General features: G+C 52.8%; 1 protein-coding gene across 1 annotated transcript in view; it reads right to left on the bottom strand.

Moving 5' to 3' along the window:
- Positions 1-12342, bottom strand: part of STK40 (serine/threonine kinase 40) — a 14443-nt gene extending 2101 nt beyond the window's left edge. The window contains exons 1-9 of the mRNA XM_027668666.1: positions 12100-12342; positions 10325-10437; positions 8808-8927; positions 7791-7876; positions 7192-7335; positions 6369-6596; positions 5537-5589; positions 2709-2824; positions 31-175 (exon numbers count right to left, since the gene is read on the bottom strand). Of these exons, the coding sequence (XP_027524467.1) occupies positions 31-175; positions 2709-2824; positions 5537-5589; positions 6369-6596; positions 7192-7335; positions 7791-7876; positions 8808-8919 (884 nt within the window). The 5' untranslated portion in view covers positions 8920-8927; positions 10325-10437; positions 12100-12342. The remainder of the gene's footprint in view (positions 1-30; positions 176-2708; positions 2825-5536; positions 5590-6368; positions 6597-7191; positions 7336-7790; positions 7877-8807; positions 8928-10324; positions 10438-12099) is intronic.
- Positions 12343-14056: the final 1714 nt, after the last annotated feature.

The raw sequence follows: 14056 nt of genomic DNA on the forward strand, positions 1-14056 counted from the left end.
TGTACTCCCCTGGGGGTAGGCTGTACTCACTCGGGGATGGTGTACTCGGCAGCCTTGATTTTGCGGAAGAGCTCCTGAGGTATGCTGTCGTAGAAGGGGAACTGGCCGTAGAGCATCGTGAACAGCACCACCCCCAGTGCCCACATGTCGCTGGGCTTCCCACGGTACGGCCGACCTGAGGGGACAAGGGACACACACCCTGCCAACGCTGCAGAGCACGGGCCTGGTGACCCCCTCACCTCCCCAGGCAGGCACCCTGCACGGCCTTCACTGAGCCTCCACTGAAATACTTCCTTATCACAGGGCACCAAAACTCCCCCCAGGGTGCATCCTCTGTGAATAAGCAAACTGTCCATCTCCACACAGGTGCCCTCCCATCCCCTGTGGAACAGGAATGCCCCTGCTGAATGACCCTGACATGATCCAAGGGCATCAGGTAATCAGAACTGCTGTGACCTGTGCTGGAGTTCCCAGGTCACCGCCCCTCACCATCCCTACAGCCTGGCAGGTTCCACAGATCCACTGGCCTGCAAGTCCAGACCAAGGGAGGGGAAATTCAAGGGCCAGAGAGCACAGGGCAGGGAGAGGCAGGAAAGAAGCCCAGGAAGGATAAGACTGAGCCCATGGTGATGGGGTTTTGCCTCTGGGATGGATCCAGCACACAGCCACTGGAGCCAGCTGCAAAGTCACGGAGGGCACAGGAAGGTGTTTCCCTGCACAACAGACATTCTCAAGGCTGCTGCAGCCCCGGGATCCACCTGATGGAAACGTTGCTTCCAAGCCCCTTCAGTCACAGCAATCAGCCCACAGCAGCACGGACGAGGGTCACCAAACCAAACCCCAGTGCTGCAGCACAGCACAGGACTGAGGAAACAACTTCCTCTGACTCACACAGTGAGTCACTGCTGCAGCATTTGGTATTTGTACTAATTATTCTTTGCTTTATATGCTCATAAAAAGGCACCTCTCCCTCCTCCCCCTCCAACTTTTCCTGCTGTGACATTTCAGCAGCCATCCCTCAGAAGAGACAGTTTCTCCTGGAGCCCCACAACAGTGATTAATTCCTCAGGCGTTCCAGCCTCGCCTGCACAGGAGCACCAGCAATACAGAGGGATGCTCCGAGCTGGGGGTGATGCCTGGAATGTCCTCAAGTAACTTTTCCCTTAATGCCTGGAAGGGAACTACAGACTGAGCCATTTTGGGAGAACGTTTTGGAGAGAAGGGTTGATCACAGACCCCAGAGCCAGGGCAGGGCAGTGGCAGCAAGGGCCAAGCTGGGCAGTGCAGGATGAGTCCTGAGCTAAGGCTGTGCCTTGCAGGGTCTCAAACAGCCTCAGGTGCCAGTGATCAGCCAAGACAGCCTGTTCAGTGCCCTGTGGCCTCCAGGCAGGCCACTTCCACCTCCGAGAGTGCCCTTAGAAGAAACATAGGAGGGGAGCTGGGCTGAAGTCGTGGACACATCAGCACCCTGGAGCAGGAAGGAGCAGCTCCCTGCAGCCTCTTCCAGCCACTTGAGCCACAACCACTCCAACCTCCTGCACAGCAGTTGGCTCCTGTCACCCATCTGGTCACAAGGGCCTCAGGATATCCTGCAGAACAGGAAAGGCCTGCAAAAAAGCCAGGATCCACCACCCTGCCTGCCTCTGCTCCCTTCCTGGCTCAGTCCTGCCCGGGAGGGAAGCACCTCAAACCTGCCTGGCAGATCACAACGGAAGAGCTCAGCTATGTTTGTTCCTGCTGCCTGTAAACAAACCTCCTCAGGGGAGTCCACTGGGGTGGATGTCCCAGGACCTGCTCCCTCCGAGGGCCTTTCTGAAATCCAGCCAGGACACCAGGAACAAGGAACTCCTGAGCTAATGCCCAACATCTGGATCTACAGAGGGAGAGGTTTCATATGCACAGTCCCACCTGTACCCTTCAACACTAGGCCAGTTCACCTGGGTGAGAAGAAACCCCCCCAACCAGGACCACCAGTGGCTGCTCAAAGGCTGGTAGAGGAGCAGAGCTTAGAGCTCATGGAAGAGAAACCTCCTGAAGCAACTGAACAGACAGAAACCACAGCTGTTTCCAACAGCCCCACGCACTGGGAACAACTAAAGGCAGGAGGACATCAGGGAATGCTGTTCTGTGCCAGACTCAGCTCAAGGCCTCTGCTGGAGACAAGGCACAGGCCAGGCTGCTGGAGAGGGGATCCAGCCCAGACAGACGGTTCTGGCCTGCCCTCATCATTCCTTTATTTTTAAGTAACTCCTCTCTGTCGGCCCAGAAGCTGCCCAGAGGGTCACCAGTTCCTGCTGGAAGTGAGCAGCAGCTGCAGCAACTGCTCCTCTTAGTGCACAACTCGAATACTCTGATATCCTGGTGGGATCTGGACTGGCTGCCCCCTAGATCCAGGGATTTACCTGCAGCTTAAGAGATGCCTCAGAAACAAGATTCAGACGTGGGAAAGCAAACGTCTTGTCTGCAGTCAGACTTATTAGGGAACAGGCAGGAGCTCTGAATTAGCTTTGAAGTTCAGACAAGCCCTAAGAAAAAAGTCACGCTCACTCCCTCCCTCCAACTTTCCCAGCTGGAAAAGCAGATCAAGCCTCCTAACTGGGCCCTGATGAAGGCAGGTACATATGGGGACACAACAGGCGGGTTTATTTATTGTCAGGAGGCACAAATGACTGAAACAAGCGCTGAGCTGGGGCTGGGGGAATTCCTACCGCTGAGCACGTCCGGGCTGATGTAGGCAGGGCTCCCACGCTGGTCCTTCAGCAGGTCGTCCTCACTCACCAGGTGCTTCCCCAGGCAGAAGTTGGTGATGGTGATCCGATGAGTCCTGGGGAGAAGCACAAGCTGTCAGGGAACCACACAGCACAGACAGAGGGAGTTGACTCCAGAACAGAGCTGTGTGCCTGGGGGGCTTTTTGGGAAGCTTGAAGTGCTGGGAAAGGACACAGGGAGCTGTAAGATGAACTCCATCACAAAGGGAAGGGATTCCACACCTGTCAGCACAGCTTGCAAGGCTCTCACAGGGGAATCAGAGGGCCTCTGTTACAGCCATGGCAATGTCCACACCCAGGCTGGGTGGCACATGTAAGCACAGGGTGGTACCTGGCCCACCTTGCAGCCACACAGGTGCCTTGGCCAGTCTCCCAGGAGCATCCCAGCCTTTCAGCTACTGATTCTGCCCTGCACTTCCCAACTGCCAATCCAAAGCATCTTCTTCACACAACACTTTCTGGGAGCTGAGGGAAAACACGCAGTGGAAGGGCTGCCCCGTGCCTGGCCCCCAGGCACTGTGTGTAAACACTGTGTGTTTGTGTCACCAGATGAGCTGCAGGAGCTCTGATCACACTCAGTACAACCCCTTTTGTGTCACCCAACTGTCCCACACAGGAGCCTGGTGGCAGTTCCACGTGATCTGCAGGACTGCTCTCCACACACAGGTGAACACAAACCCTGATCAACACCCAAAACCCTCCTACAGGAAAGGCAGAGCTGCAGGGACACAAAATTTCTCTGTTAGGACACCCCTACTTCCCTACGGCACTGCCAGCTCCCATTAATGAATTTTTCCATTTCTCATTACAAAACTACTGTCACATTAAACCTTCCACGTCACTCAGATATTTTCAATTTTAACTTACAACTTTAAAGGTGTGAGTAGAAAAACACTGTCTGGAAGATTTCTATATTCTTGAAAAGTATTTCACAACCAGAACCTGAGAGAATGGATTAAGTCAGTCACAATAACCAAGGAACATTCCCAGCCAGTCTTACAGACAAGTGAAACAGAACCAAGTGTGGGTTGGAAATGGAGAGCTGGTTATTAAAACAGACAGACTGGTGTTTAAGAAGTGTTAGCTACAACTGTCAGGAGACTTCCCTGGCTGAATAACAAGCTGCAGGATTTGTTAAGGATTTAAAAGACTAAGTGTTCTACAGGACACTAAAATGTTCAGGGTTGCTTGGTTTTATTTAGTCCCTGAAATTTGATCTAATCTGTAATCACCCAACTCCTGCACTGCCCAGTGGGGAAACCTGGGAGGCTTTAATGTCTCTTGGGGGACAAGGTCTGAGGGACCCTCAGGTGGGACATGTCAGGACCTCAGTGGCACCTTCATGCCCCACCACGAGGAGGGACCTGGCTCCTGGTGAGCTCAGATCTTTGTTCCTGCTCCGGCTGGTCCTCTCCATGGAGATGGTTCTCACGCCTCTCCCACCCTTCCCATGACTCACTGCTGCACAGGCTACAGCCCTCCCTCACCAAAGCTTGTCAGTAAAGAGCAAAAACAGAGATGGAAAGTAAAGAGCAAAAACAGCCACAAGGAATGACTCTGGCCAGTGTGTTGACAGAGCTTCAAATACCTCCCCCTGCCAGCGGTGCCCTGGGTGCTCCCCTGCACTCTGTGCCCACAAAAGAAGGGAAGTTCTGTGGGGATCCTTCAAAGCACCAACCTTTGCCTGCCTCTTCAGCAAGGAGGAGAATCAAAGCAGCAGGCAGGTGAGATTTATCTTACAGCAGCTCTACAGAAACAACTCAGAGGTGGCCCCGAAAGGCAGCAGCTGCTCTGTGTGTGTGTGGGGGGGGAACCAAGTTCAAACTCTGTAGGTAAAACCTGTTTGCTTTCAGTGTTAGGGAGGAGAAGCAGCAAGCTGTGAGCCCAGTGAGCCTGCAGGCTTTGTACAACAGACTCAGAGACTGCAGACCTCCAGCCTTCCAGCTTTTTATTCATTCCACGGAAAACCAGACAGTGTGAAAAGGATGAATTCCACTCATTCCTCAAGTCAGTGCAAAATATTTAGTCAGTAACGTAATACTGGAGGGCAGAGCAGAGTATCTGAGCTGAACTAGGTGTCAGTTAAATAACACAGAACCCAAGACACTGAAGAGCCCCAGGGAGCCAGCAAGCAGGGCCAGGTCATGACCCACTGCCCTGAGCTGCTGCCCCTCTGCACAGCACCCAGCACCCACGGCGTGTTCCAGTGGAGGCTCCCATCAACCCCCCCCTGGAACAAGGGAGCTGCCTCAGACACAAACACACACTGCACAGAAGAGCTTTTGTTTAGATAAGTCAATATTTTACTGCTAGCAAAAACACAGCAGTGCAACAGTCAGATCTAACACTGCTGTGATTGTAGGACAGCCTGCAGGGCTGGGAATGCTCTTGGCCCAATGGAGAGTGGATGATGGGAACAGAACCAACCACCACATTTAATTCTTCTTTTTGTAAATGTACATAAAATCAGTACTTCTCTTGCAGGTTTCTGAATTATTACAAAATTCAGTTTTCAGCAGTTAGAATCCAAAAGGAAGTGTTGACAAGGGGTCACTAAGATGGGGGGAAGAGTAAACTATCTAAGTGGGGCTCAATTCCTTTTTGGAGATAAACTTTGGATATAACTTCAGGCTGGGTCTGTATTTTTCCCTCACTCTCCTGCATGAGAGGGCTCTACAAGTGCTGCCTTTGACTGTGTTTCTATTAGAAATCTGCTTTGGGGAAGAAACAAGAGCACTGCCAGGACAGCAGTTCTCTGGCACTCTTACCTTTTATTTAGCACCATGTTTCCTAGTTTCAAGTCTCTGTGCACAATATTTTTCTGTAAAAAATATAAGAGTATAACATAAGCAAAAGCCTATTTAGAAGTGTAAATTCCACACTCAGACCGGAACACTAAAAGGAAATCATGGCATCTTCATTCTCAGAAATAACTCAGGTCAAGACTGCAGGTCAGGTTCCATTCTGGGTACTTTGTGCACTTCACTTTGATCCTGATCAGGACAGAACAAGCAAATTTGCTACTCTAACACAAAGAGCTCTCAGACTTGAGAGATCTGAAGCTGAAGTGTCCAGGCTCAGTAAGGCCACTGTGATGAGCATTCCCTCAGCAGCCCCATGCTGTGCTGCCCTGCAGTGTCCTGTGCCACGGGGTAAGAAATCCAGCATCCACAGAATCCACTTTTACTGCAACACTTTCTAGTTCATTGATCTCAAACTTACAGCCTGAGGTTCTGAACCCACAAATCGATTCTTACATTGTGATTTATTTTGCTTCAAAAGGAAACAGCTTTTGTTTCCTGTGTTTGATCAGGCTCTGCTCTCCCCTGGCTGAGGTTACCACACTGTGGTTCCCCTGCCCTGCCCTCAGCTGGCCCCTCTCCACAGCCCACAGACACCACCTGATCATCCAGAAACGTGAGGAGCAGGAAGGGAAGGGAATGCTCTTAGGGCTTGGGGCAGGAGGTTTTGTACAGAACACTGCCAACATCCATCTCCTGTAACCTGGCCACTGCCTGCACCAGGAAGTTTGAAAGCACCTATTATGCTAATGTGGGAAAACTCAGCCTCCCAGCACTGGAGGGGTAAGGAAGCTCTCACCTTGTGTAATGCTTCTACCACTCGTACCACGTCATAAAATATCACCACTGTCTCCCGCTCGCTGAGTCTCTTCTCTTTAATGACATAATGCTGCAGATTGATCAGATCTGCTGTTTTGTCACTGAAATCGTGAGCACAGAGACAGTCCAGCACCAGGCAAATGCGCTTCTTCATCTTCCTCACCATCCTGTTGGCTTCCAGATCTTCTATAATTTCACAGGCCCGGTCCTGCGGGGAGGCAAACACAGCAGCAACCCTTCAGGGCAGCCTCAGGGCACGGGTACAGAGCTGGGAGAACAAACAACTGCAGGGCCAGCTCAAAAGAAGCAAATGCAATCACAGTGCTTGGCCTGTGCCCAGAGGTGGGATTTCAGAAAGATGCAGGAGCTCTACTTCATGAATCACACAGAATCACAGACTGCTTGGAAGGCACATTAAAGCTCATCCAGTGCCACCCCCTGCCACGGGCAGGGACACCTTCCACCAGCCCAGGGTGCTCCAAGCCCCGTCCAGCCGTAAAGACCAGAAAGCACAAATTTAATTTTAAAAGATGTTAGTTAATTTGCCACTGAAGCAGCTGTTGAAGGGGACAGTGCTGAATGCCTGTCCCACTTGTGAATGTTCTCACATTTCCCAAATCCCAAACTCTGTTACATCCCACTGAACTCTGCAGAGCCCCTGTTTGAAGCAGCAGTGGTTAATCTCAGTGCTGGAACTCTGGACACACAAGAATGGAGTCAGCACAAACAGTACATTAAAAAAAAGCAGCTCAATCCATCAGCAACCCCTGGCATTGCCCCAGCCTGGATGGTGAGCAGTGTACCTGGAAGAGCCCGTGATGATGGACCACTCCTTCCTGGTTGTGGAGCAGGGAAAGGAGAGAATACTCTGTGTGCAGCAGCATCTTGCCCTGTCGCTCCTCCTGGGTTTCTATTCCTTTATCACCCCTTTCTTCTAAGGTGAGAATCTTCAGGAAAAGGGAAAAGATCTTTACGGCTCCCAGAAAAACCCACACGTTCCCTGCCCTCTCTCAGTCTTGGCATTCCCATGTGTTTAACAGCTGATGGAATTGCTCTCATGGATGTGTCCTTGCCATGGACCTGGCTGAACCCAGCACCCTCCATGCAGAATGTGCAGCAGCAGCTTCATAACCACAGAAAAGGGGCTCAGGTGGCTGTTTGCAAACATGCCAGGTGATTTTTCCCTCCTGGAGCTGCCCTATTCCAGGCACAGATCCAAGGGCTCTGGGAGAGCAGCAGAAGCCCTGTCTCAGGGCTGATGTGGACACAGATCTGTGCCTGGCAGCGCTGCCCTGCCGAGGGGCAGCTCCAGCAGCCGTGTCTGACTGCACTGGCTCAGCCCACACCACTCCCTGCACGGGGCTGAGGAGCCCTGGAGATCTGGGAGCTGCAGTTTGCTTACCTTCAGCTGATAAAAGTCATCTGTCCCGTCCTTTCTTGCCAAACACTGAACAATACTTGGCACAGGGGAGTTACCTAAACGTGGACCTACAGCAGAAAGCAGAGACAGACTTGTTTTCCCTCCAGCAGCAGTGACTAACCCGGGTTACATCAGCGTCACGCAGCTACGTTTGCTGAAACCAAGTTCCCTTTTTGCAGGGGCCTGAATGCGTTTCCACAAATTGAAAGCTAAAAAAACCCAAAAGTCAAACTCTGAAACCTTTTGGGACAATGTTTCATTTGTTCCCCGGAGAAACATTTATCAAAGCCCAACCGTGGCCCAGCTGCCTGCAGAAGCCCTCATTTGTGCATGTCTGAACCACACAGCAACACCCATGGCAACTGCTCCTGCCACACCTGGGAACCAGCTGCCACCTCTGCAGGGATGGCTCACGTGTGCCCAAATTTGCCCAAATTCCAAGTTAACACAGAGTTTCCACTCTTCAGTTTAAATCAATCAGCTCCAACTGATCATCCATTAGTTTCCACGGTAAAGTCTACTATTTTTGACAGTTTATAGAACTAGTTCTGAACCAACAACTATTCTAGTAACTCTTCAGAGCTGGCAGAGGGGCCTTGCCTTGGCACATACCACTTCTAGTGGCCACTAGTGCAGTATTACATTGTCCCTGTGCTGATGTGACAGCACATTCCAGGTCAGCAGGGTCAAACATCTTCCCAGACCAAAAAGCACCCAGATGAATTCGCTCTTTAATAAAGTTTAACAATGTAGTTTAAAAAAAAAAAAAGAGATAAAAATGAGGGCTCATATTTCTCTCCAAGGCTCTGCCTGCCTTGCTGCACTGGTATCCCACACCTCCTCAGCCCACCCCAGGCTGTTCTGCACATCCACTGACCCGTGCTCTTGGGTAAGACACCGAGTTCCACACCTGCTTTCCCTCACTCCACAGTGCCTTTTGTTCTCAGTTTTGCCACCAGCAGCTCCCCTGACAAGTGCAAATCCCCCGTCCCTGCTCACCCAGGATGAAAGGACCTGCTCTCTTGGCGTTATTCCCAGAAATCCCCGCGCACAGAGCCTTTGCCTTGGCGGATGTTTCCCCAGCTCCTCTGTCCGATGCTCGCCGCTTCATCCTCGGCTCTTGAAAGGGAAGAGAGACCACGTCCCATGAGCCACTGAGTTATTCCCTCCTGCTACCCCTCGTTTGTACTGGAAGGCTCTCACCCACGGGTGCACTGGAGGCTCTGCCCACTCGTGTGTCTACACACAGCCCTGGCAGAGCAGGGGTGGGCTGGAGGCTCCGAGTGTTTCTCCAGGCATAAATCAGCCTCGTTATTCAGAGTAACATTTCTTACAACAGTTGTTTGAGAGACATAGTGGGAACAAGTCAAGATAATTAAGGCTTGTTTTACAGCAAAAACGAGTTTGCAAATTAACATATTCCAAAAACCTCGGAAAGAAGGTGCCCAAGTTATCCCTGTGCATGGGTGGCTGCTGCTGCTGCCCGGGGGCCTTTGGGGGATCCTCCATGGGGGATCCCCCCAAGGCATCACAGCCTCCCACCAAGTCCCTCAGAGGCTTGAGTCTGTTCCTCAAACAGCTAAGAATGCACGAAACTGATCATAAAAATTAATATTTTTCACCTTTCCCAACAAGGGCATAGAAAATAAACATGTTGTTATCCTGAGATTCAATTAAATTCGCAATGACTTTTCAAAAATTTATTTTTAGCCTTGAAAAAAGTCCCCTCTCTCTTTGTACCTCTTTAGGATCTGACCTTGTTACATCTCCATCTACCTACATCCAATGCAGCTGAAATTTGGAGTCCAACATGCACCAGCTCCAGCCAAGGGAAGCTTTGTTCCCAGCACACCTTTAGCTCTTGGAAAACAGCTTCAAAGACTTTCACAAACATCATCACATTCAATGTTTGTGCTCTCACTTTTTAAAGATATTTTGGGGGGTGGGTGTGAAGAGGAACCAAGCACAGTTCCATTTCCTCACTCAAACCAAACCCTGGGAGTTCTTCCCTAAGAGGTTACTACAGTAGAGTGGAAAACATTTTTTGGGCTGCCCTTATCTGTTTTAAAGGAGCCACAGTGTTTCACCAGGCAAGGGAGTGATAAAGGACTCGATGTGAGAGCAGTTCCCCCTGTGGCAGCCCCGCCCCTCCCGTGGACACAGCTGATGTCACTGCATTGATTCATCCAGCAGTACCTGTCCCCAGGAGCAGGGACAGCCAGGGAGATAAGGGGAGGAGTCCTGCAGCAGACTTTGCATCCCTGCACTCCCAACTCCCACTGCCCTCACACCTCAGCAGAGCACTGCCACCAGGCCCAGAGAGCTGCACAGACCCAACATCTGACTGTGCCTCACAAACTCCTCCCCTCCTTGAACATCGTCATCTCTGCTGGAAACATGTGAGTAACATTTCCACTGGAGAAACCCCCCCGCACAGGAACTCTGGGATGAACCCGTTGTGCAATCGGGCTGGACAGCTCGCTGGTGCAGTGGAGTTACTGTAAACAGGGACTCACGTAGTTCAGCATCAACTGTATCCTTACTCTTCCTCCAAACTAGGTTTTCCAACGTCTCAGGAGACAGGAGTCATCACCTTGGAGAAGGCTGGATGGGCAAAAGGTCGAGGACTCTGTAATATGAAACAAGAGGCACTTGATGCTGTGGTTCTGGATTATTCTGACCACAGTTATGCATTTGGGATGAAGCTGCAGACCTGGCCCAGAGGGTTTTGTCACACTCTGTTCCCTCTCTGTGCGGCCTTCGCAGGGAATCACATGAGCAACATCAGGCTGCACCTTCTCCCACCCAAATACCACACTGGGCACACTTATCAGTGAGGATTAAGCCAAGTTCACATTTAAGCCTGGCTCACGGCAAATCCCAGCTCGTGGGAAGCTGTGTTGGACATGACCAAAACCCTCCACGAACACAACATTCAACGGAGCTTCCTGCATGGGAAGGCAGGTCCCAGAGTTGCCTCACTCCTTCCCGGGCAAACCTGGCCAGGGACAGCTCAGACCCGAGTCATCAGCACTCCCAGGGACAGAGCCTGGGCTCCCATTGGAAAGGCTTCCCTGGGAGCAGGCGGAGCTTGGATCAGGCAGGCTGTGGAGGAGTCGCTGGCTGGGCTATTACAGGGAATGTTTGCAGGGCAGATCCCAAGGAAAGCAGGCTGTTGCATTAAGTGTAAGAAACTTGGCCAAAACTACACCCCTTGTGTCCCAGCTGGTCCTTGGAGACCAGGATCATCCCACCCTGGGAGCAGGGAGAGGAGGTCTCCCACTGACTGTCTCCAAGGGCTTTTGGCTCTTCATCCTCACCAGGGGAAATTTCTGCCCCCCTCATACACAGCCCAACCTTCTTCTCCTCCTCCTGCAATGCCACATACAGCATGATCTATGTGGGGAGTTGAGTAAGAGAGTCATATGTGGTAGCATGTACTTCATTAAGCTGATTAGCATATGCAGGGTGTGTATTTTAATATATAAACGACCCTTAATCAGGCAAAAGTTACTTTTTGGCTATAGTGTCCTTCAAAGTTTCAGTCACAGGACTTTGTTTTGTTCTTCAGCGCCAAACCAGGCCCATCCTGTCTGCACTGCCCCTCCTCCCATGGCCAGCTCAGCCTTCCCGACACAATTCCATCCCCAGAGATAACGTGGAATGCACAGGGGAAGCCTCAGCCCTTCCCTGGCTCATTATCCCACACGGATCGGGGTGGGCTCTGCTCCCCTCCCTCTGCACAGCACCGGGGAGATTCCCTGTGCAGGGATGTTCCCGTTACTGGGGGCTCTGGAAGCTGAACCGTTCTCTGAGAGAAATAAACATATGTGTGTATATATATCTCTCTCCCTATAAAAAAAGCCCATTGTATGAGTCAGTGCAGCCCGTGTTCCGCTGCGCTGCCCTTCCGGGAAGGGAAGCCTGCTCCCGAAACGGAGCCCTGACTCACAGGGTTCTTGGAACTGCACGGACACTCATTCAACTTCTTCCCTGAGCGAGAAGTTCGCTCGAAACCAGGCACAGAATCTGTCTGACCAGAGAAGGAAAAATGCCAGGGCGCTGGGCAGCACGAGGGGCTGGGGCACCCCTGTGCCACTGGAAGGCACCCGGGAAAGCAAGGACAGGCTGATCTTTGCAAGCTGGGAGACAGGAACAGCCCTGGCAGCCCCCGCTGAACCCCCCCACCAGAACAACTCCTTCCTCAGCCAACCTGCCCATCAGCTGAGTCCCGGGCACGTGAGCAAGGCACAGCCAGCACCTGGGAGTACAGGAGCCCAGCACACCTTACCTCCACCCACAGCCAGCTGTGGCCAGTCTCCAGCTCCTCAGGGACAAAAAAGGCTTCCACAGTCCAAGTCACACATCAGGGAAAGCACATTCCAGCCCGGCCCCCCGCAGGCAGCCGGGGAAACTCTGAAGCACAGGGTTCCAGTACGTAATTTCAGCGCAAGCAACAAGCCGGGCTTTCTTCAAGCCCTTCTGATGCATCACCACATGAGATAGCCAAGGACTCATCTCTGGGAGTTCCCTCTTTGGTTACATAAACACCAACCTCAGCTTAACCCTTTCAAGCTGAAGCACAGGCCACACTCCCCGGGAAAAATCCCTGCTCCAGCCCAACACCCTCCCAGCAGGAGCCTGGAAATGCAGCTGCAGCACCCGAGGCTGAGCTGCTGCCCCAGCACAGTCCCCAACCAGGGGCTGCTCCCGTGGCCAGGCTGTGCTCACCCTCCAGGCCCCAGGAGGGGAGGGGTGTGGTGTACCCCGAGGTTTTGCTTCTCCTTTATTGCTCGTGTCACCGCTGACGTGCCACAAGCCCCCGCAGCAGGAGCTCTGTGCCCAGCGCAGTGTGACCCACACACGTGCTGACACTTCCCAGTCAGGTGTGGCCCCAGTTTCTCCCAGCAGTGACTCACCTGGCCCTGACTGGAGAGGGATGGATTGAAGTTCCCTGCACACAGTGCCAGGCTCACCAAAAAACACCAACCCAAGACAGGCAGAAAATGACCACGGGCACACAGAGCTTCCTCTGCCCAGCAAGAGCTTCCAGCTGGAGCTCCCGGGCAGGAGGGAGGCCCAGATGTACAGCCAGGATATCTGCACTGATAACACCCCCCTTATTCCACCTGAGCAGGCTGGGCAGCTCAGGCACCAGTCGTAGGGCTGACCCTAATCCCAGGATGGTCTGGGTTGGAAGGGAGCTTAAACACCATCCCATTCCACCCCCTGCCATGGGCAGGGACACCTTCCACTAGACCAGGTTGCTCCAAGCCCCATCCAGCCTGGTCTTGGACACTTCCAGGGATGTGGCAACCACAGCTTCTCTGGGCAACCTGTGCCAGGGCCTCGCCACCCTCACAGGGAGGAATTTCTTCCCAATACCTAATCTAAACCTACCTTCTGTCAGTGGGAAGCCATGCCTCCCTGTCCTGTCACCCAGACCCTTGTAAATAGTCTCTCTCCATCTTTCTTGTCAGCTGATTCAGATACTGAAAGGTCACAGTTAGTTCACACTAAAGCTTCTCCAGGCTGAGCAGTCTCACCTCTCCCAGCTCTTCCTCCCAGTAGAGCTGGTCCAGCCTTCTGATCACCTTGGTGCCTCCTCTGCACTCACTCCAGTAGCTCCATGTCCTTCCTGTGCTGAATCACAGCACAGCTTGGTGCCTACAAGGCTTCCCCTGCCTGCTCCATGGAGACAATTCTGTAACACCCTGAGGATCAAACCCAGCTGAACTCTGCTCTTAAGGGACACGATGCCGTGACCAAACCCTCAGCATGGACACCACAGAGGAACAACCAAAGGATGCAGCACGAGCCCCCAGCACACCCGCCCTCAGCAGGGTGTGTGAAACCCACACCTCAAGGCTCTCAGAGGTTCTGCAAACTACCAAAGCACTGAACCCCCAACACCAGCGCAGCACATCCCCCCACAGCCAGGCCAGGGCACGACACCGGGAGCCCCAAGCCCTCCTGTCGGGGGGAAGGTGCCATCCCACAGGCTCTCCCCTACCAGGGAGAGCCTGAACACCCTCAGGGCTGCACCGGGAGAGCAGAGACCAGCAGGGCTCTGGGTGGGGGAGATCCCTCAGCCCCCGGGGAGCAACCACGGGCAGCAGGTTCAGACCCCGGGGCAGGTTCCTGTTCCCCTCCTTCACTCCCCCATGGCCCCACTCCCGTTGTTCCCATTCCCGTTCCCATTCCCCTCACTGCCCCATGGCCCCGTTCCCGTTGTTCCCACTCCCCTC

Source organism: Corapipo altera, unplaced genomic scaffold (genome assembly GCF_003945725.1).
Source record: "Corapipo altera isolate COAL_440 unplaced genomic scaffold, ASM394572v1 297, whole genome shotgun sequence".
Classification (NCBI taxonomy): Eukaryota; Metazoa; Chordata; class Aves; order Passeriformes; family Pipridae; genus Corapipo; species Corapipo altera.